The 23,280-nt window shown below is 51.6% G+C and overlaps 1 protein-coding gene across 1 annotated transcript in view; it reads left to right on the forward strand.

Moving 5' to 3' along the window:
* PDIA5 (protein disulfide isomerase family A member 5) overlaps positions 1-23,280 on the forward strand; it is a 92,484-nt gene that overhangs the window by 34,305 nt on the left and 34,899 nt on the right. The window contains exons 6-10 of the mRNA XM_027106550.1: positions 3,793-3,885; positions 6,843-6,903; positions 11,741-11,808; positions 18,359-18,450; positions 18,544-18,615. Coding sequence (XP_026962351.1) covers positions 3,793-3,885; positions 6,843-6,903; positions 11,741-11,808; positions 18,359-18,450; positions 18,544-18,615 — 386 coding nt within the window. The remainder of the gene's footprint in view (positions 1-3,792; positions 3,886-6,842; positions 6,904-11,740; positions 11,809-18,358; positions 18,451-18,543; positions 18,616-23,280) is intronic.

Genomic DNA, 23,280 nt, shown 5'->3' on the forward strand with positions numbered 1-23,280 from the left:
TACCTGGAAAACTTTGTAACTGTTAAACGAGGGGGGATAACCGACCTTGTAGACAGTTTGTGACTCTATCAGCAGTTGTCCAGTGATACGTATGACGTCATGCCCTCCCCTGCAAAGGCCTGAGTCTCCCTTCGCTGTGGCTTCAGAGCCCTCCCTCACCTCTGCAGTGGTGTCCACAGGGGCCACCCACAGGCTGGAGGGGGCCAGCTGTGCCCAGGTGAGCACAGTGTTGTAGAACCCGGGCAAAGCAGCACCTCTGGGGCTGATGCGGCTCATTGCAGATGAGATGCCCATGTCAGTGAGATCGTTCCCTGCTACAGATGCAATTCAGAAGGAGATGGAAACGCATCAGTGAAAATAAATATGGAGATCCTCTGACCTGCAGGTGCTGTCCTGTTAATCACAGAGCAGCTCCCCCAGCCCTGAGTCCTCGCACTGCCCTTGGATTCTCCTCCTCAACATGTGCATTCCCTTCCTCAAGTCAGTCTTCTTTTGCCTGTGGTCCAGGCAGCATCCCCCTGCCCTGGCTGGGGCCATGTGTTTCTTCTGTTCCAGCATGTGCTGAACCCACCCTCTCTGACTCTCCTGCTTCTCAGATTGTGTTAGACCCCGGGCTCCTCTCTCATTGTCTCTCTCTTTCCATCTGTTTCCTTCCATTCTTTTCTGTCTGTCCATCTGTCTGTGCAGCTGTGCCCCTCTCCCTCTGCCTCTCTCCCCCCACCTCCCTGGTCATTTCTTGTTTATCCACTAACACTTGTTCTTTTTTAAGTTGCTGCAGCTTTTACCGTACACAGGCTCAGCCTGATTACTCATCATCTTAACACCCACTTAGCCACTTAGAGAAAATTCTCCCAACTAGAGTTACTTAACCCCTCTTATTCTGTGTTAAGACGTCAGCTGAAGTCCTTGGAGGGAACACGTGCTCCGCAGGAATCAGACTTCGCTGGCTGGGGTGGGGGAGGTGCTGATGGAGAGAGGGGCGGGGACTTTCCGTTTTGTGTTTGGAGGTTGTGTTCAGTTTATATTTAGCTGGCCCTCTGAGGAGTCTGTCCTGGGCTTGTGGAGCAGAGAGCAGCAGCTGCTCAGAACTGCAGTAGCAGGAGAGGAGCCCGGGTGGTCTGGACTTGGCTGGGTGAGGGAGGCCAAGTCCTGGCCTCTGTCTGCCTCCTTACAAAGACCAGGTGTGTGGGACCCGCTTGCTCCCGTCCTTCCTGTGATATCAGCATCAAGAAGCTGGAGAAGTGGGCTGAGCATTGTACGGGGTCAGGGCCTTGGGCAGAGAGAGGGCATCCTTGGTCCCAGGGTCCCCGAAGTGCGTGGGGCCATCGAGGACTGGAGTAGAGCCCCTGGGGTTCTGCAGGGTGGGGGGCGATGGCGGAGCTCCCCGTGACTGCCTGATGGCTCCCGCTTCTTACAGGGAGCAGCCACGAGCAGAGCCCTCCTTGGTCACGGATCCGTTTTCCTTTCAGGGTTTCTCCAGCCTCTAACTCCGGAAAGATGCAGGAGGCCCCCAGCAGGGTGGGTGCACAGGCTCAGGCTCATGGTCTGGCTGTTGTTGCTGTCACCCTGTACGGTCCTGCGGGGGCCGGGTCACAGGGACTAGGCCAGGGTCCCTAGAGTCCAGAGGCCAGATAAGTGAGAGTGTAAAGAGCGGGGAACTCAAAGAGGGGGCCTTACTGTATAAGCGGCCTTTTGCTTGTCAGCCGACTGTCCAGCAAAATCCTTACTGTATATGAGTGGTGAGGACCAGAGGTGCCTGGAAGGCGAAATTCGGGGGGCCCTCAGGTGACCTTCTCCCAAGGCCTGTGGCCGTGGGTGTGGTTTCCCAGCCATGCAGACCAAGGTGCAGGGTGTTGGGCAATCTTCCTGGGATTCAGAGCACCCAGAATAGGACAGCTGACGACAGTGTCCCAGGTGCCCCTCCCTGCAGACCTTTCTACCCAAGGTCTTGTTCGTTAGACTGATTTGGAGACTAAGAACCTGTGGATGGAATTATTCAACTTCAATTAAAGAAGAATCACCTGAAAAGCAAAAGATTGGTAGTATGAATGTTTCAATTGTTACATTAAAAGAAGTGATTTTTTTTCCTTTTTCCATCCACGTTCGTCTTTTTTCCTTGATGCTGAGGCAGGGGTAGGGGTGGTAGCCCTTTAACTTAGCTCGTGCTGGGATGGGACAGGAGCCTCCCAGAGCAGTAGGTCCTACCTATTTTGGGTTCCTAATCCCACTGAGAATCTCCTGAAAGCCATGGACCTTCTCCCTAGAAACAGTGCGCATGCATACATTGAAGGAAGTGTTTTCCTGTGAGTCTGGGGCTTCACAGACCCCTAAAGCCCACTGTGTACCCCAAATTGAGAGCACCGGCACTGGATCTTCTGGAACAGCAGGCGGGTGGGCACTTATAAGCGTCTTTCTCACATGGCTCGTGGCTGTGAGTATGGGTTTCGGGACGGCCCTGCTGCTTCCACTTTGGCTTGTATTGTCACGGTGAAGCTCTCACTAGGGACTGAGAGAAGGCGATCTGCCTTTGCCTGGTGGAAATGGCCCACTTTTCTTGCCAGCAGGCATTTCACAGCTCTGTTTGGACAGACAGAGAGCGTTACCTGAATGAAATTCTGCGAAGTCCTGGCTGTCTCCCACGCTCCCATAGTGCTCTTTCCAAATAGGAGTTTCCAGAAATAACAAGCCTCCCAGGTCCTCTATGTGTGACCGGTGGGTGGGCTGCATGCACAGGCTCACTACGGGGGTGTTTCCTTTCTCATTGCAGACCTCCCTCCCTTCTCCACCCCAGCACACCCAGTTCCTCATCTGCTCCCTGGAGCTTGGTCAGAGTGGGCAGAAATAACAGAATCATGCATCAAACTGGGGGACACTGAGGGGTCATCTGTTGACATGGATGGCCAGCAACTCCCTTCCAGTGTTGGAGGGATGGAGCCTCGGCTGGTTTCTGTTACCCATTTCTGGCTCTCACAGGCTTTGAGCAGCATTTCCCACATGACTGTCTGAGAGGGAAGGGAATGCAGCTTCTGTCCTGGATCAGTGAACTGTGGCAAGTGGGGAGGGGGGCAGAGGGATGTGCCCCCTGTTCCCTGCTGCATGTGTGTCCTGCCCGAGGGGAGCAGAGATTTGCATTTGCTCACTTGTCCACATGACAAAGGCTAAGTAAGCCCTTTATCCTGAAGGTCTTGGTCCGTCTAGAAGGGGGTCCTTAAGGAGAGAAATCCAGCACCCAGGGGGCCACAGCGATGAGCACCCTGCCCTGGGGGCTTCCCACCTGAGCCTCACAAGATGATCAGGATTTAACACACTCCCAAACCAGTTTAGATCCTGAAATACCAAGCCGGGTACAAGCAGCTGTGATCACTTGCTTATGCGATTGACAGTTTTAGTGGCTGCCTGATGTGTAAGTATCTTACCTTGCACAGGATTGAAGACCTCTATTCAAATCGATCAGGGAGACTTTCTGGAGGAGGTGAGATTTATTAGAAGCACGTGCCTCTGTTTTGAGTCAGCCAACGAATTGTCTCAGATTTCCTCTCTTGTCCATGAAGAAGCATCGTAGGTGTCAGTGGACCAGAGTTAGGTGTCATGTGGCTGAAAAATCCTGGTGGGGTGCATTTTTAGGGCCCTTAGTAAGCTGCCGGTGGGTGATAGTGTGGCACTCCGCCATAGGGCACAGTGCACCCGTTCCAGGCACTTGGGTCTCCAGGTAGGGAACAGGGCAGGTTCCCGATTCCCCCAGCTCCCTCTTTTCCTGGCTAAAACGAGTTTTCCCTTCTCTCTTTTCGTCAGTCCGTAGTGGCATTTCTGAAGGATCCAAAAGGGCCCCCACTGTGGGAAGAAGATCCTGGAGCCAAAGATGTTGTCCACATTGATAATGAAAAGGTAATTTTTCCGTGTCAGTTCTGATGGGCTCTGGAAGCTTCCCCCCTAACCAGGGTCTCCCAGGAGAGATGCCCAAGGAACTGAGAAGTGGGAGTATTGGGGGGCCTCCAAGGGAGCTGGGCCAGGGCCCTAACATTTGGTACCCCTTCCCCGCTCTGTGACGGAACGAACAGGAGATTATAGGCTGACTGCCTGAGCCCTTCCCCTGTCCTTTGCTGCCTTATATAATGTATTTTAGCGTGTTTAGATTTTCCTTATAGGGATATTGTTTAAATGTTTTCTCCTCCTTAGGTTATTCAGTTGTTGGAACTGCCTTTGTGTTTTTTGGGTTTTATTTTAAAGTGGATTTTGTTTTTTTGTTTTAAGAATAATCTGTGAGGTTTGGGTTGGATTGCCAGAGACTTGGTCAGGTCTTCACAATTCTGGGTCACTGTGTTAACTTTGAACAAGTTATTTACTTCAGTTTCTGGATTTGGCTGGTGTGGGGGGCTGGGGTCAGAAGGGTGGTTCTGATGTGCGGTCTGCATACAGCCCTGACCCTCCTCCTTTCAAAGCCTGCCCCGCCTGACCTGCACGTGCCTCTTTATCCGTGTGTATCTGTGTTTGTGTCATGCACACATGTGTGCCTTACTTGCTTGGCTGTGCCTTTACATTAGGATGGGCAGGAACTTCTTTGTCACATTTCAGATGGCCTGTGAGACAAGCAGTGCTTTTTCGTAGATGGAAGGAGAATGTTCGTTTTTCTCTTGATAACATAAAATGTGCCTTTTATCTTCCTCTGCCTCCCCTTTTCATTTGAAATTATTGACTCTTGATGCTTGTTAGCTCAGAAGAAAATGATGCCATTTATACTTGCTGCAGGAGAGATCATGTGTGATCATCGTGGGCTAACCAAGTGGGCCTTTCAGCTGAGGGGTGATTCGATTTAGGGGATGGGCATCAACGTTTCTGGGATAGAAAATGCCAGTGTCCTCAGCTTGAAGATGAAGCCTTTTTAATAGGCATGTTGGGGGAAAGGAGGAGGGGCAGGTGTCAGGAGGTGGCGGCACCTGTGCCTGTCGCCAAGAAAAGACTAACAGCCTGAACTGATGGTTTCTCCCGGGTAGATTTTGTGGTAATACGTGCTTTCAGCCTCTCTGGAAAGTGGTTGCCTGCCGCCTCGCTCCTCCAAAATGTTCATGTCCTGAAACTCCTGAAATTGCTCTTCTGTAACTAGAAATATTAAGCAGAAATATTTTTTCTACACCTGTAGGCAATCCTCTTGTTATACTGTGTGCTGCTGCTTTTCTGCTAATAGAATCCCCGTAAAATAACAAGTTCCAAATTCAAGTTTGAATTGCCAATTTCTGTTTGTAAGCTTAGAGTTCCACACTTAATTTGAAGGTAATTAAGCATCTGTGAATGTAATGCGATATTGTTACTGTTGAGGGTGTGAAACCAAATTGCTACAGGCTCAGAAAAACCTTTTCTTCTCAGATCTTTCACCGGTTTTAGCTCCAGGGATTCCAGAAGATCATTTTCAAAGCATCCTCCACCCCTAGTCAGGGTCAAAGACCTTCGTTACTAATTCTGTTTTAAAATGAGTGCCTTAACCCGCTAGTTACGTAAATAAGAGTAAACATTTTCAGAATTTGTTATGCAGTGTTATAAATTCCCACAAAATATTTGTAATCTTTTTTATCTAACTGAAAAATTATAAGTGCTATATGTTTATTGTTGAAAATTTAGAAAATTCAGCTTAAGCATAGAAGAAAAGAAATCATCCCATCCCTCCCCACTGAGAGATACCCACTGCCAGTGTTTTCTGTAGCCTTCCAGGCTTTCTGCTTAATGCACACATAAATACTCTTACTCACAAAAGTGTCATCACATTGTACATGCTGTTTTGTAACTTGCTTTTCACCCTTACTTAATGTAACATGCACATCTTATTGTGACATTAAATATTCCTCTTCATCATTTTTAATAATGCAGTCGTATTCCATTGTGCGGGATGTACCATCATCTATTTACCTAATGCCTTGCTGCTGCCAGAAAGCTGCATTTTGAAATTTCCTCTTATTTTCCTTATTATTCAAGAGAGAAAAACCTCTAATTTTCTTCCATGGAAACTGGTTAGAGGAGCTTATTTGAATCAAAAATATGCTCTGTCATGGTGCTACTCCGCAGTCCTTGACAGATTTGCTTTTTCCCAAACATCATTGACTCTGGTTGGGAGAAAAGTCTCCTACCCTGCTTTACACTGAAGTATCTCCTTTAGCACTGCTGTGACCACTTGTCTTTTTACATTTATTATATTCATTTAACATGATTATATATTGTCTGATAACGAGCCAGGCGCTGTTCTAAGGGTACAAACACAAATGATCCATTTAGCTTGTAGCCTCCTGGGAATGGGGGTGCATCTCATCCTTACACTCCTGTGTGCACCATGGTCTCCTCGGGCCCTGGATGGTGGCTGTAGGGCTGGGCTGGGGAAGATTCATAGCGGTGGGTTAACCCCGTGTTACGTGATGAGCAGATCCGCACCTGGCCAAGTTGGGCCTCCGTGAATACAAGCACCACCACAACAGAGCCACTTCATAGATCGCATAAGAAGAGACAGCCTCATGGGACCCAGTTAGCTCCTTGCCGTATTCATTGTTCAGTGGGAGCTGAAAGTAACGCTGGTAACCTGGTACCGACTACTTCATCCCACCAGGTGGCCTTTGGAAAGCCATCTGTCCCCTCGGGCGCTCAGTTTCCCCATCTGTAACATGTGAGGTGGCTAGAATAGATGGTCTCTGAGGGTCTTTCAGCCCCTGACGTGCCAGGACTCTGCACTGCACCCCCAGCCCCCAAGTCAGACCATGGGATTTCCAAACCCCCGCCGCACTCCTCCCGCCACTGTGGTTCCCCCGGGAATGTCGTCTCCATTCCTGCGTCGTCTGTAACCTGCAGTGTTCTCTGTGCCTCAGGACTTCCGACGGCTCCTGAAGAAGGAAGAGAAGCCGATCTTGATGATGTTTTATGCTTCCTGTGAGTGACTTTCTCCTTTGGGTTCAAGTCAGACATTCAGACTCTGGGTGGGGCCGCTGGGGGCGCAAGGGGGACTGGGAACTAGCCCCGGGCCTCCACTTAGAACGCCCAGTCACGGCGCTCACACCGTCTCCGCCTGCACCTCTTTTCCTTTGTCTTTTCGTCTGGCTCCGCCTCTCCTGCAGTCCACATCCGTTTTTCTCTCGCTGGCTTCCGCATCCTTCTAGCCTCTTCCCCCAGCAGCAGCATGGGCCTCTGCTCCAGGTCCCTCCGCCTTCCCCGCCCTCTGCCTCCTGCGGGCCTGTGGCCCTTTGCTGGCAGCCGTGTGCCCGGTGGAGCCGCACCTCGGCCCTGGCTCGCTCTCCTTGGCGGCGGCGGCTGCCGACCGCCCGGAGCCTGGCCGGCCTCGGGGCGGCTGCACGTCCAGCTCTGGTTCCCGCAGAGCCACCTGGGAGGACCGAGGGATCAGGACCAGGGAGAAAGGGGCCCACTATTGGGGCTCAGTCTCTATATGAGGCAAGAGGTCGTGGGAACAGCAGTAGGATCGTTGAGATGACGACCAGGAGACGTGGGTTCTGATTCCAGCTGTGCCACCCAGCAGGCTGGGTGACCTTGGTCAAGTCCTTCACTACTCTGTGCCTCAGTTCCCATTTCTGTAAGGGAAGGAAGGGGTTGGATCAGTGCAGGGGCTTTCAAACTTTTTGACTGTATTTGTAGTATTAAACATATTTTACATGGCAGCCCAGTATATAAGTAAGCTGAAAAGTTTCACTAAACCATACTTACCCTTACTACTTGCCATCCACTCCACCAGATATAGAGCACGTTGATATTTTCTTTTTCATTGTTTTATTTAAACATTAATTGGTTTTTCCTACTACTTCGTAACCCTCTAATAAACGGTCAGCGAATCATGGCCTGTGGGCTGGCTGCCTTTTTTGTAAATTAATTTTTGTCGGAACACAGCCACCTCTGTTCATTTGCATGTTGTCTGTGGCTGCTTTCAAGCTACAACTGTGGAGTAGAGTAGTTGACAGTATGTCCTCAAAGCCACAGATATTCCCCCATCTGGGCCAACTCTGAAGTCTAACTGGTCCCCCCCACAGACTGAAAAACCTCGGATTAGAGCCTGTGTGTGGCCTTAGAGCTCGATCTCTGTGAGCTACATGCGCCTTCAGGAAGCCAAAGGACTAAAGGCCGGAGCGAGGGGGGGTTTGTATGTGATGGGAGGTGGGTGTGCCCAGGCATGTCTGTGGCTCGAGTGGGTACCACAGGCTGTGGCACAGGGTTCTGTTTCCTCTTAAAAGCCTGCCTCCAATCCCCCTTCCTGAGAAGTTCTCCCAGCACAGGTTCCTCCCATCTCCACCCTGCTGACCATGCCTCCCCAGGCTGGATGCCCTTCTGTGGGTTCTGCCTGACTTGGGCCTGTGGCTTGTTCACTATGACAACAGCCTCTCCCCAGCCCATGTTGATTGCTGGGTGCCCCCCACCCAGCCTCCCCCCACCCCTCCCTGCCCCAGGGGTGTGCCTGCCTATGGAAAGAGGCCCTGGAGTCCCACTTCCTATTAGAGCCGGCGCTGCCCAGGCGGTCTGCTCTTTAACCCCGGGTCAGTCTCTCTATTAATATTCACTTGTTGGTTTCACCCCTTTTTGTTTCTCCTTGGAGGGATCTTACTACCTGCCCAGCTGTGAATTGCTTCAGGAATGATCCTGCCTGCGTAGTCCCTTGAGGACGGGCCTCCCTTCGTTTATCTTAGAACTCTTCAGGTCTCAACACATTGGTTAAATGAGACTAAAACAGTGATGTCAGTATACAGTACGTGTCACAAGGCAGGGTCATGGTATAACCGTGCAGGTTTCAGCGTAACGACAGTAGGTAATCTCGGGGAGAGGTTCACTAGCAATGTGCACCGAAGTGTGTCTGCCAGTCCCCCTGCCTCACCCTGACTCTCCAGGCTGTCAGGAAGGGCGACCGTCCTCCTCATCACAGCAGGCAGAGCTGCGAGCAGGCTTATTATCTTTGTAGAATAGGAAGCTGAGGCAGAAGAAGCTAGGATCCTGGTAGGTGTCATAGAACAATGAATAGTGGAGAGGGAGGGAGAAAACACGGGGCTGTTAAGTTTACACTTGTGTGGGATCAGATTGGTTGGCCTCCTGGGTCCCAGGTATCCCCAGATTGTGTTGTTGCTGTTGTTTTTAATGAAACGAGCTTGTGCTTTTATTATACTAGTCCAACCAAGCAGTCATGGCCTCATAATTCAGCTTATTCCTGGGAAACACCAATTCCCTAACTGGGAAGTCCTTTAGGATTCTTTGATCCTAACGGATCAAAGATTGGGATGAAGGAGCCTAAAGGCAGTGGAAGCCTTCAGTTGTGACAAATCTGGGTCCCAAGGACCTACTGATTATTCAGTGAATGTTCGTTGACTGAATTAATGAGAAAATAAAAGGGCTGGTGCTCTAAGTTTTGGGGTTTGAGAGTGATAATTAGTCTTCTCTCTTCCCCTTCCTCCCGAATGAATCAGTTGAAAGATAAACTGAAATAGGGATCACAGTACGAGCTCTATTTTTGGTAAAGCTCAAGTGGCAACTGGCTTGGCCCAGAGCTTCCTGTTACTCTTCCATCTCTTCTTCCCCTCAATAACTTCTTCACCCGGTACTCCACCCATGGGGACAGCTGGCTGACTGACACTTGTTTAGGAGTCACGGGGGATACTGTCGTTGCAGGCTGTAGACCGGCAGAGCTGGGGGAGAGAGGCCACACCTGTGAGGATAGGCAGTAAACTCCTGAGTGTGACCCAGTGGGTGTCCAACTTCCCCCATCTCATCAAGTCACTGACTAAAGGGGGGGGGGTGAAGGGCTTGATGTGTGCCCCCTTCATCCTCTCTCCTGGGGAGTGGAGTGACATCCCCATTCCCGGTGGAAGTGTCACCCCACCGTGGATGGGGAGGCAGGTTCTCAGGCCTTGTGCTGGTAGAGGCCCCCCTGCTGGTGCCTAGTTCTGCCCGCCCTCCCAGGTGTTGGCTCTGCCCTCAGCCTGCAGGGCAGGTGTTGTCTCCACCTTACAGATGGGGAGGCTGAGGCTCAGACCGCTTACGTTGCTAGGCCGGGGTCACACAGGCAGCAGTGGTCAAGGGGAGATGCACACCTGGGTCTCATTCTCCCCAGAGCTGAGCTCCCTCCTCTGCTGCTGCCGTGCGGCATCCCATCCCTACCACGTGGCATCCACCTGGTGGAGCTTGGGCACCCCAGGGAGTTGGCATTGCTGTCTCTGTTTCCATTCTTCTCTCCGAATCCCCACAGAGGGAACAAGGCCCCCTGACAAGTGTCATATTCCTCCCTTCCAGTGCCTGTGGGGACCATACTGTGGTGGCAGCTGCTGGGGAGAGGTGCTTCTTGTCTTCTGAGGGCAGGTGCTATGGGATTGCGCTGCAGGCTGACCTCACAGCAGCTCCTGTGTCTCCTTGAGTCTGAGCCTGAACTAACAGCATGTACTTAAGCCCAGGCGTAATGCGCTGATGTGTGTGTGCGTGTCCATCTGTTTGCCAGGCAGGAACGTCAAGGAGGGGCTGTGGGCATTTTGAGAGCTCTATGTCAAAATATCCTGCAGTGCATCTTGTCTAGTAGACTTGGTGCTGGGGAGGTTCAGGTGGTCTCCGCGGAGTTTTGACCTGCTCACTGTTCTCCAGTGTCTGTATCTGGCCCAGTGGCTGAGAGCAGCTCTCTACTTGCGTTACTCTGCCCACAGCCTGCCAAGGCATTAGCTAAATGTGGGTTAGAGCTTGTTAGTCTGCTGCTGCGTGGCCCTGTCCCCACTGTGCCGTGTCGAGATGACATCCAGACTGACGTGGGTTCCAGGCAGCTTTGGTGTCTGTGGCCTTCAGAAGCATGTCAGAGCCTGTTTTGCAGCAGAGCGGCTGTCAGAAAGAGTAACAGCCTTGTGTGTCAGAATTCCTCCTGTCTGAGGAAACTGGGGCTCGTGTCCTGCGGTGTCAGTGCCCATGTGTGGCTTGTTCTGGTTGAAGGGAAGGGGTGGGTTTAAATCAGAGTCTCTCTGAAGTAGGAGTGGGTGTTTGAGGCCTGGCTGTCTTGGCCCTGAGCCCCCCAAATTTGGAGCTTTCACCACCCAGGAGAGGAGTGTGACCGTGGTGGACCAGAGAGGGTTGAGTCAAAGACATCACAGAGTTCCCCAGTGTCAGTGCTGGAAGGGGCCTGAGGCCATCTGGTCCAACACCCCTCATTTGCCAGAAGGGGCAGCAGCCCAAAGAGGTGACCTGTCGGGGCCCTCCAGCAGGTCGAAGGAAGATGAGAACTTGAGTGTCTGATTCTGGCCAGCGCTCGGCTGCCTCTAGCCATGGTGTGATTCATTGTTAATGAAGGAAAAGAGGCAGAAAATCCTCAAAGCCATTGTATGTATGGTTGCACATTTTTCCTCCTAATAGCATTTGATTCAGGTTCATCTGCAGCCCCTGGCTGGGCAGCGAGGGGAGGCTTTTAGTTGCGCACAAGGTGGGTGCTTTCCTGGCACCTGCTCCGGCTCCCTGAATTCCTGTTGAACTCATCCTCAGCTCTAAATTATTCAGTGCTTTGCCCTCCCCCAGCTGCGTCACATTTGCTTGTCAGTCCCGCGTTTATTGAGTGACTGCTGGGCTGGGGTTTGTCAGCTCTTGGGGGTCTGGGGCCTCTGCCTCTGTCCCCATGTGCTCCCAGAGCCTGGGGCAGTCCTGGCTTCTGGAGGTGGGATAAATGCTTGTTGGTGGAGGTTGGCCTGAGGGGAGAGAGGGCGGAGCATGGGGCCAGTTGTAACCGTTTGGTTTTTCTCCTGCCGGTGACTAGGGTGCAGCGTGTGCAAGAGGATAATGCCGCATTTCCAGAAGGCTGCGACCCAGCTGCGGGGCCTGTTCGTAAGTGAGGCGCCATGGGCCAGGCGGGGCTGCCTGCCAGCTCCCTACTTCTCCCTCTCTCCCTGGGAGATGGCGGAGGACGGGTGCAGGGCAAGGGGAGAGGGCAGGTTTTGAAATCACGGGAAGGACTTATTCTATTACTGCTGCCCCTGCTGCCCCAGGCGTGTGGTTCAGAGACCTGTCCTCAGTGGATGCTGAGAACTGGCCAGAATTGCTGGGACCAGGAGAATTTGGCGCCTGTCAAAGACCAGTAATGAAATAACCAGGAAACCAGTAAGGCACGTTCGGTGTCGCCGAGAGGCCAGGGGCCAACAGCAGACCGTCAGGGGCCTAGAATGACGGGGGCTGGGCTCCAAAGCAGGCCGAGGCTCCCTCGGTGCCCGGGGAGCCCAGTGGCAAAGAAAGGGGGGCACGGTGACACCAAGGGTGGGCCCAAAGCACAAGAGGGTCCATGAGGCAGCCTCCTGCCCGGGCTTGCAGGGCTCTGTGGTTCCTGTGAGGCAGGAAGAACGTTGGAACCACAGCGGGGAGAGGCGGTGGGGAGCTGGAAACCTGGGCCCACGGGTTCTCGGAAGGAGAGTGTGCCGGGAAGCAGGCGGGAGACAGGGTTGTCTCAGGGATGCCCACCTTTAGGAGACAGGAGGGGAAGGGGAGCCACTGAGAAAACGGGCCTTCAGAGAAGTAGGAGCAACCAGGATGGTCAGTGAGGGAGGAGGGGAGGCCGGGGCAGTCAGACCTCACCCAGGGCTGAGCCTCAGTCGCTGACGGGCCTGGTCGTGTCTGTGTGTCCTTCGCCTTGCCAGGCTTGTCTCTTCTGTGCCATAGGTCTGTCCATTTTTGCACTTACCCCGAGCCACAGAGGTTTGGGGGTTTTTGTTTCGTTAGTTTTGGGTGTTTGTTCTTTTTTTTTCTTCTTGGTGGCAACAGAAAAATAACTGCTAGCTCCTCTGAGAGCATGGCAAAATCCATATTCCGTTCATGAAAGGTCGTCAGGTGCCATCTCAGTGGGGTGGGCCAGAGCCCCACCAAAGGAGTCCTGAGATCTTAAAACTGCACCGTGATCTTTATGGACCAAACTAAGTTGCTGTAGTTCAGAGTCAATTAAAAAAGGTTTAAAGGGCAGCCCCTGAGCACGGTGACAGCCCTGCTAGCTGGCCCCAGGACTGGGTTGCAAAGAACCAGGTGCTTTCTCTTTTGACCTCATTTCTGGGGAGACACCAGTGTCCTGCTTGTTTCTCACTAATAAACTTTTAGCAACTTGCCTGGAGACGTTTGGCCCTGGGGCACACATATATCACTCTGGGGAAGTTTCACTTCACATTTTGGGGTCTCAATAGATACCATATTTTAAGATTATTTCGCCTGGAGAAGAGACTTAATTACCCACAGAGTTCTTTCTGCTGCACCCGTATACACTTAGACAACCGTTCAGCTCAGCCTCCGAACTCTGTAGTGCAGTGGAGGGTAAAGAACTCCAGCCCCATTCAGATGACAGATAAGCTGGCCAGCTCCGTCAAAGCAGGTGAGGTCTTGGTGCCAGTCTCGTGCACTTTCTGGAAGATTCTCAGCCAATGCTGCCTCTCCCTGCTGAACTCAGCATTCCTCCAGGCCCCTCCTGTGCTCCCCCAGAGCCTGTCCCTGCCTTGCATGGTCGTGTCTGCTCATCTTTGCTTCTGTTCCGGATCGCTTTACCCACCAGTTGATACTAATTATAATAAGGTTTTCTCACTGAGATGTGAGTTCTCGAGCGTTTCTTCAGCACAGAGCACAGGCCAAGCTCAGAGTAGGTGCTCAACACATGCTGATGAGTGAATGAATGAGCATGTGGCTTACTGGGTACATTTTATTTTAAGCTCTATATTTACATTAAAAGCGATATTCTCCTTTTAGAAAGGAATTCAGAGCATCAGTTCCTAAGGACAGAGGCAAAGTGGGAAGGATGTTTGTGGGACAAGGGCCCTGGGTTCTTTTCTGGCCCTGGGTTCACAATAGGTTCACTTGCAAGGTTAGCCCTGAAGATTACTTGTTAAGGGTACCTGCTTCCAAAAATGGAAAAAAAAAAACCACCCAGTACCTGCTTCTCCTGCTTGGGCCCAGGTCAAGAAATAGAAAAAGGTGACCCTCCAAGTTCCCTAGACAACGTTATGGAAAAGTCAGTGGGATTGTTCAGGTACCCAATGAGCCTGGCCGATTCAAGCCCAGCTTTGGCCAGGTGTCAGTTACCTCTGTGTTACGTGAACTCATCCATTACTTTGCTTCTGTATTTTCTTGCTTGGGGTTTGTTTTGTTCTGCTTTCCCCTTAGTTTCTTAGGAAAGCACCTTTTGAAAAGTTCTCACCCTTTCCCAGCTCCATAAAGGAGGAAGGGTCTGAGCCACCGGGGCCATCACCTACTTCAGGAGGCCTCTAGAGGCCAGGGCTCATGGGGCGGCCACAGCTCCCCAGGAACGGGGCAGCCAGAGGTGTGGATTCCTTTTTGTCCTTGCGCACGGGGCAGAGATGGGCTGCTGGTCCCCTGAAATCAAAAGCTTGCTCCTCACCGCACTGCTGAAATCCAGCTGGGTCAGCACCTCCTGTTTCCTCTTCACCTCTGTCATCTTTGGGCCCTTTTTGGCTGGCCGTGTCTGTGGCAGGGGTTAGAAACCTTCCTCCTCTACAGATTTCTTGGGAGGTGTCCAACCTAATGATGTCATTAAGTTGGGAGCGAGGCTGGGTCAGGGATGCACAGCCTTTGCCATTTTCCAGACTCAGATCTGCCTCTTGTTTTTTGCTGTCGCTGACGTCTGGTGAGTCATCGGCACCTGTCCCACCTACTCCTACTAATGGACATCGTCATCAGCAGCCGCTCCCCGTCTCAGAGCAGAGCCCATCCTCGTCTGTCTCCTCTTCCCAGCCTTGCCAGTTATTGATGTTCACACTGAGTCTTTTGTTAACCTTGGCCGTGTTGGGCCATCTGGGTGTAAACAGTGAAATGTGTCGGTCTTGGTGACAGATGTGTGCAGATCAGACTGTGGTGCTGGCTGTTGCTAACCACTGGGAGATCTTGGGCAAGTTGCTTTGGAGCCTTCACTTCCCCCATCCTTAAAATGGGGATGATAACACCAACCCTGCCCATCTCCCTGGGCTGTTGGGTGCGCGAATGGGCTGGTGCGTGGAGACAGCTCTATAGCCTGCAGACGCTTCACAGGTACAGGTGACTGACACCTCCACGCGGCTCCCACTGCCCTGTGCTTACTGTTCCTTCCACTCACCGAACGGGGTGCTGCCAAGGGTCTGCTTTGCACCCTCCTTCCTTTATTATTAACACATTGGAACAAGGGCCTGGCCCTGTACTCTCCTTGTCTCCTATGGACTGTCCCTCAGTGATTTTTATCTACATCTATAGCTCAACACAATGTAGCTCTGTGGAGCCTGAGTCTCTAAGCTCCAGTACCACATGGCAGACTGCTTGCTTCCCGTCTTGGGCTGCATTCTTCTCCCTGCATCCCAGATGCAGGATGTCTAAAATGAAATTCAGTGTCGTTCCATCGGGCAGTGGCCAGCTTTCCTTCCCAACTCCTCCTGAGCACCGCAGGCTCCTCTGCAGTGTGCCTTTTTGCCGGGCCATTGTCATCCATCTGTCCCCCTCACGTCCTCCATCCTCTCCCTGCCCACCAGCCCGGGTCAGACCCTGGTTAGACCATACAGGGTGGTTACCAGAGACTGCTGACTTGTCTCCCCGACCTGTGACTTTCCCCTTACAACCCCCGGTAGCTCTCCGGCACCTCCTGAATAAAGTCCTGGTTTCTTAGACCTTAAAGCCTGGTCCACAGCGACCTCGGTGAACTCGCCCAGCCTTCTCCCCCTACTCCCTTCTGTGTGTCCTACAGTTAAACCAGCATGGTCTCGGTTCGTGAGCCATGTCTTGTTTTGTCTTGTCTCCGTTTTCTCTTCCTGGAATGTCTGTGGAAATCTTACCCTCCTTGACCACTAGCTCACACGCTCCTGCTTTGTGGAGTTTCCTTGATGGTTCCTGTCACAGCATGGGCTGGACACGAGGAAGATCATGTTATGTCAGCCGACTGGCCCCAGGCGCACGTGGCTCGGTGTCAGGCACGGTGACCCTAACTTCTCCTTAGGTTGAGACCAGTTTTGCCTCATTTGGATTCACAGACTCCAAAAAGTGTTTGTAAGTAGTCGTTCAAAAACCAGTTATCTCATTCACTAATAAATGACCGCAAAGTAGTCAGAAGTGCTACAGAAACTCAGAGAATTAAGAGTTCATCACAAGCAAAGGTGGTTTAGAAAGGCCACCTAGGGGAGTGGGATGTGATTCGCCTTCAAAGATGGATGAGTCTTCGGTGGTAGCCGAGAGAGGGGGAGCGGGCCACATGGGCAAAGGGGGTAGAATACTCGAAGTCAGGGCCAGGAGAATACGGCATGGGTTCTGGGAGTGTGAGCGCATCTGCAGAGCTTCTTAGGGGTATCAGTGAAGACGGCTAACAGGTTTTGAGTGTTGTAGATACTTGTACCATCTCATTTAGGCTTCACTGCAACCAGAGGAGGGGGCTGCAGATGAGGAGGCTGAGGCACACAGGTAACCGTGACTTGCTCAAGGAAAACATCTACTGAGAGAGGAGTTAGGATTTAGACCCAGCATCCTAAGCCCTGAGCCCAGGCTCCTAGCCACTGTGGTATATTCCCATCTGCAAGGGGCCCCAGACGGCAAACAGTCCAACTTCCTCTCTGTGCAGAAATCTCAGACTGTCTCATTCCTGGGAGAATTAAAAACCTAGACCCTAGCAGGTGCACAATTAAGGCTTTTGTAGGAAAGAAGAATTAAAAAATGAGACAGGGACCATATGGTCTTTGAGTGTGGAGTTAGACTTTAGCCTGCATTCAGTGGAATTGAAAGGTTTTGCACCGGGAAGTGATGTAATGAAAGAGGAGGATGTGGAAGATTAACCTCGTGGTGAATGTGCACTGACACTGGGGAGACCAATTAGACATTAAAAGAGAACTCTAAAGTAGACAATTATTACTGGAACAGGCTGCTGAATCAGTCTGGGGAAGTGAGCAGACGGGCTTTTAGAGTGTTCCAGGGCTTCTAGGAAGTTCTGTCTCAGGCTTATTTTCCCTGTATTCCTTGTAGCATTCCACAAGGGGGTGGGAGGAAAAAAAAAAACAGATTTAGCAAGCATTTATTGTGTGTCTGCTGTATGCCAGGCACTGTGCTAGGTACTTAAAATGGTTCATAAGATACGTTTAGATGCCTGTAGGGATGGAGCTGCCAGAGGCACAGGTAGCTCCCATTACCCAGGATTTGGTAGGAAATAAAGAACTTGAGCACCAGTTTTGTGCTCAAACCTCTGACTTGGTTCATTCAGTTCTCTCAAGAGCCCTGTGATAGTCTCCTCACCCACATCTTCCAAACAGGAAACCTCGGGGAGGGTGAGTGACTTGTCCAAGGTCACGCGACTGCCAAGTGGAAACAGTCCTCTGAATCAAGTTCATTGTCCACTGAGACTGCTCTTTCCCGTTTTCTCTCCCTATGCCTCCTTACATATTATTCAGCAAAATTCCGCTTCCTGGTTTCTTCTTTCTGCTTCTGTAACTGCTGCTGACTTTTTTGAACTTCCTCTGCCTGCCCCTCTATGCCACCCGGCGTTGTGGAACAGCCCTCTTACATCTGGCCACACTGTGTTCTCTCATGAGAACAGATTCAAAGTCCTTTTTCCGGGCACCTGATCCTGCCATATAGAAAAAAGTTCCTGCTTCAGGAAAGGAGTTCTAGGGGACTCATTCTGGGTTGTTCTCAGTACATAGGCTTGTCATCAGTAATACAAGCTACTACAGTTTTCCTTTCCCATTCAGGGGTGTTGGATATGTGGACCCCTGCCACCAGAACATGTTCAGACTTCAGAGATGATGCTCAAATGATGCTGTAGGTGATGGTCACCCACAGGAGGCCTAACAGGGTTTGGAGGGAGGAGAGTTAGGCAGGTGGATGGTCATGAGAACCATGCAACCTCCTTGGCCACATTAACTGTGAGATCTGAGAATGTTGCACGTGAAGCCGGGGCGGACAGACTGAGGTATCCAGGAAGGTGTCCAAGGGTGCCTTAGAGTGGCAGAGTGGCTCAGTGGTGATTCCATAACTTGGGAGAAGAGTACAACCTTAGTTGACATGGGCAGAGAAAAGGCATAATAGGTACTTGGGTGGCAGTGAACCCACTCTAGGACCTGGTTGACCTTGGTAACAAGGCCAGGTTTCTTCTTCAACCCTCAGAACTTTGTTTTGCTCTGGGATGGTTTTTCCCACAGGGCAGGCAGGAGGGAATGCCTGTATGGGGGGCAGTCCTTGGGCCCAGATGACTGCTTCTTCCAGAGCACTCGGGCATCGTTCCGAGCTGGCTTGGCTATCCTTGATCCCCCGCTGCCCTGGGCTGTGCGTCAGACTGTGAGGCTTCGTCCCCATCGTCTGTTTCTGGTGGGACAGCTGGGCAGGCATGGACAAGGTGAGGGCGTCTGTGGGCGGAGAGTGGACAGGTCTGTTCTCCCTTTGCTCCCAGGTGCTGGCCGGGATGAATGTCTACTCCTCGGAATTTGAAAACATCAAGGAGGAGTACAGTGTGCGCGGCTACCCCACCATCTGCTATTTCGAGTAAGTCCCCTGCTTCTCTGCTGATGCCCGCTCCCCTCCATGATGGCGTTTGCCTCCCTGGCTGAGCCCACAGTGTCTCCTCATGTTTCACAGGAAAGGACGGTTTCTGTTCCAGTACGACAGCTATGGGTCCACAGCTGAGGACATTGTGGAGTGGCTGAAGAAGTAAGTTGGCGTATGCCTTGGTGGGGCGGGGGAGGGTACCCAGAGGGGGAGGGGCATCTGCCAGGCCCCAGGGTGTCCCTGGGCACAGGGCTCCGTCTGGTGGTTGGGAAGAGAATGAGGAAAGAAAGGACCGTTTTGTGCTGCCCACGCAACTGTCTGTGGGCGGCATCTAGGTGAGGGTGGGGATCTGTGCGTGCAGAATGTGCGGGTCGGGAGGATGTCATGTGACTGGCCGTGACGACTGCATTTCAGATAGGTTTTTTCCCCTTAGTCTACCTGATGGCTAGCAGTATTTCTCACCCAGGACGGCAGGTTTGAGAGAGGTTCCGCTGCACGTCTCTCTGAAAATAGAGTTGTCAGTCAGACGCTCATTTCAAACACAACACTTTGTATTATGTGCCGTGAAGCTAAGAAGTGTCCTCGTGCCTTAGATTTGCAGACTGCTTTGCCGTTCACCGTGCAGCCCCGCGGAGCTGCTTCATAGCAACCTGTGGTCCTGTTTATAATGTGGTTAGATCCTTATAACCCAAACCGCCCGTGCACCTGGAGTCCCCCGCCCCCCATGCTAAGTGTGTGACTTTTGCGTGACGCTTGGACCCTGACTGGTGTGTTGGATGGGGAGTCTGTCTCCCCAACACCTTCTCCGTGGCCGGAGCTCTCCTGAAGCCCACGCCGGAGCACTCACCTGCTCTGGGCTCTGCCTGTCACCGGCCTGGCACTTGTCACCGCCAGTGTATGGTTATTTGTGCACAGTGCTTAGAATAAGAACAGCATTCTGGAGCATTTTGGGAGCTCCACTTTGTGGCTGACCCTGTTCTAAGCACCTTATGTCTCATGGAATCCTCAGGACAGCCCCATAAGGAAGATATTATTATGACCCTTATTTCCTGAATGAGGTAACTAAGCAGAGTGATGGAGTAGCTCGTCCAGGCTCCTGCAGCTGCCAAGCAGAAGGGCTGGGGTCGGCCCCCGGCAGCAGCTCCCCCGCGTTCTGGCCGGAGCCTCTGCCCTTTGCCCAGCTGCCAGCACGGTGGCTGTCTATTGACATCGTTACCGCAGGGGCACGGGGTTAAAGATTAGTTATCCAAAGCAGTGAGGTTGAAAATGTGTATTTTCAGAATGGGAAAGGAAGATAAATTTTGTACTTAAAAAAAAAAAAAAATACCCCAAAACCCACAACAAACTGTTTGATTCTGAAGGGTGAAACTCTCAATCTTCTGTTCCGTGGGTTCCCGGGGGCCCAGGAGATAAAACACCATGGCAGAACCATGTTTGCATGGTGTCCTTTATTTCTTGGAAGCATTTTCACATCTCTGTCTCCATCTATTACCTCATTTCCAGCCCCTGCCCAGGAAGGCAGCTCCCCATTATCCTGTGTCTTAACCTGGGCCTTCGCACCCCCGTTTTCATTTTACACTTGATAATAAGCATGTCCTCTCCTCCTGCCAGACATATCTCGCTCTGCTTTGGGAGAAGGTTTCAACAAATGGCAGTCTCATTTGTCACCAGAGCATAAAATCTGCTTTCCTCCCCCTTCTCTAACCTTTTCTGGCTTCACAATACACTCGTATCTTCTTGGAAGGATAAGGTTTATTATTTTTTTTAGAAAGTGTCCAGAATTGCTTGCCAGCCCTGGACCAGGGGAGCACGTCAGTGGCTTTTCTGCGACGGGGCATTATCTCCCCGGTGGACTCCACCACTCCGTCCCCCACCCCACCCAGGCCCACCGCAGCTCCTCCACCAGACCCTGTCCCGGGCCCCACTCCTACCCCCAGGGCTGCCTCCTGATCCCTGTCCTGGGCTGGCCCTCCCCACTTCCCACCTCCGCCTTCCCCTCCTCACCCCCATGGACAGGAGGCCTTGTTAGCAGCTTTTGGTTCACCCTGGGTCTCCAGTCTCCAGGCGGCTGAGGTTGGTGGGGTAACTCCGGGGAAGGGAAGACAGCATCTGGGTCCCCCTGGGTAGCACCTCCGGAGCTGCCCAACCACCTGTGGTCCCTGTGCTGGAGGTGCACACATGGGGGCAGCTCCTCCAAAGGCATGACCGTAGCCCACTCCCCCAGCACAGCCGGGGGCAGGGAGGACCCCCAGTGAGCTGCCTCATCTCATGCCTCAGCAAGATCTAGCAATGTCACTGTGCTGCCAGCTAGCTTCATTTTTTAAAAAGTCTTTTCTGACTTTAAGGCTATCAGTGAGCTATATCATTATTGAAAAACGTAAATATTTAAACAAGGGGAAAAGTGGCCCCCTTACTCCACTACCCAAGGATAATGTGTGGTGATATTTGGCAAATTTCCTTCTAGATTCCCCCCAACACATACCCAGCTGTGTGCGTGCGTGCGTGCGTGCGTGTGTGTGTGTGTGTGTGTGTGTGTGTGTGTGTGTTTTCCTGGTGCCAGGTGTTTTAAGTCTTCACCAGGTTTCCACCAAATCCTGGTGGGTGGGTAGCAGTGATCCTACCTTTCCTGCTGCCCTGCACTTCTTCCTTGGGCCTCTCCATTGGCTGCTCATGGCTTATGGTCACCAAATGTAGAAGGATGAGGGTGGATCCAGCCTTGCTAATTCTCTAGATCAGGGGTCCCCAACCCCCGGCCTGTTAGGAACTGGGCCGCACAGCAGGAGGTGAGCGGCGGGCCAGCGAGCGAAGCTTCATCTGCGGCTCCCCATCACTTGCGTTACTGGCTCCCCATCACTTGCGTTACCGCCTGAGCCATCCCCCACCCCCACCCCACCCCCATCGTGGAAAAATTGTCTTCCACAAAACCGCTCCCTGGTGCCAAAAAGGTTGGGGCCGCTGCTCTAGGTGACTTTCAGAAGCCCAGGAGAGAAGAGCCAAGTCCTGCCGTCTGACATGTGACTGGCGAGTGGGCCAGGCAGGGCATCCCTGGTGTCGGACTGCCCCAGGGCTCTGGGGTAGATGCGATGATCCTGGCAGTGTGCCCCTTTGTGCTTCTGGCAGCTGCGTTTCTTATTCCACTCTCTGCAGATTTCCTGCTACTCAGTTGGGCTTGGCAGGTAGAGGGTGCAGAAGTGGCGATCCATTTTGACCTAGCTACCCATTTCTGCCTGTGTATTTTTATACTAACCAGAAGTGGACTGAAAACAAACACAAAGCATTCTTGACTTGTCATGTTTTGAGTTGCATCTTCTTATCAATGGCATGTGCACCTGCCTCAGGCAAGGACGTGCTTTGTGTGAATTTCCCAGTCCTGGAGAACCTGCGGAAGTCAGAGTGGCAGGATTGGAAGGGAATGTGAAAGTCAGTGAATCTGCCCCCGGCAATTCCCTTTCCGTGTCGTGTTACCTCTAGGACAGATGTAGTTACTCCATCCCGCTTCAACACCTCAGAGGACAGGGCCTCAACTCATTTTGAGGGTGTCCACTCATGTTTGAATGATTCTTATTGAGGTTATGAATGATATCTAGGAACATTTGGGTAGTACTTCGTACATTCACGTCCATTATCTGTCTAGATGTACCTGCAAGGCAGATGAAGAAGGGCCTACAAATATACTGCCTTGTAGATGTTTTAAGTCAGGCTGGTTGCCTAAGCCCCTAGAGCTGGAAGGTGGAGGAAACAGGACTCAAAGCCAGGTCTTCTGACTCCCAGTCCGGCTCTTTCTCTCTTATCTGTTGTAGATAGAACATTCTTAGTTCTGTTGAGCTAAAGTTTCTTTCTCTGGAGCTTCCACTTGGTGTTGGTTCTCCTTTATGGAGCCATAGAAAATAAATCTTCGTTTCTCTTCCCAGTGCAGTCTGAAATGTTTGAAGACAACTGTTGTGTTCCCCATGTCTCCTCTTCTCCTGGTTAGACACCTCCCGTTCCTTCAACTTTTCTTCTCTCATTCCCTTGTTGATTCAAAAAGAGTTTATTTGGTATCTGCTTTGTGTTAGGCATAGGAGGTAGAGAGATAATCTAGAGGGAGCCCCATTCTTTAAGGAGAGAGACAGTGAAAAGCATAGTTCATAGTGCCTCTTACTGCTGTGCCCAGCTCTGCAGGCCTCTCTAGAAAGCAAACTTCCTGCTGTCCACTGAGTGGGAGAGGGGCACCCACCTGGCTGCTGGGGAGATGGACAGGATCTGAGGGCCTCCCATTCAGCCCCAGGCCACAGCCCTGCTTTAAGGGGGTCCTCCTGGTCCTTCGGAGCCTTTGCATATTAGGGTGGTTCTTGGGCCCCTGCCCCCTCTGAGCACCCAGCACCTCAAGTTTCCACCCTCTAAGAAAGGCAGAAGTTTTTTGCTAAGTCGGTTTTCTAGCTTCTAAATTTGCACTGACCTCTTTTTCTCTCTTTGCTGCTGTCTTCCTGTTCTTTTTGCTCTTGTGGGTTCATACTTTTTTTTTTTAAACTCTTGTACTGTTACTTTAGTGGTTTTGGAGTATATCCTCCATGTTTAACTAGAAATTTCTCAGGCACTTTCATATGCTTGTACTGCTAAGGCATGGCTTCTCCATTCTGTGTGCATAATCTTGCTGGATTTTTAAAAATTATTTTAATTTTAGAATAGATTCCTTTCACATAATTAAAATAATTTTTTAAAAGATACTTAAAAATTATACATTGAAGTTTTCCTTTTATCTGGTTCCTCCATCCTATTCTCCCTCCTACCCCTTAGAGGTAACAACTTTAATTAGTCCTTATGCAGATAACACGCAAACATGAATAA

This window comes from Aethalodelphis obliquidens, unplaced genomic scaffold, assembly GCF_003676395.1.
Source record: "Aethalodelphis obliquidens isolate GAN/ISIS:26980383/991018 unplaced genomic scaffold, ASM367639v1 scaffold1, whole genome shotgun sequence".
In the NCBI taxonomy this organism is placed as follows: Eukaryota; Metazoa; Chordata; class Mammalia; order Artiodactyla; family Delphinidae; genus Aethalodelphis; species Aethalodelphis obliquidens.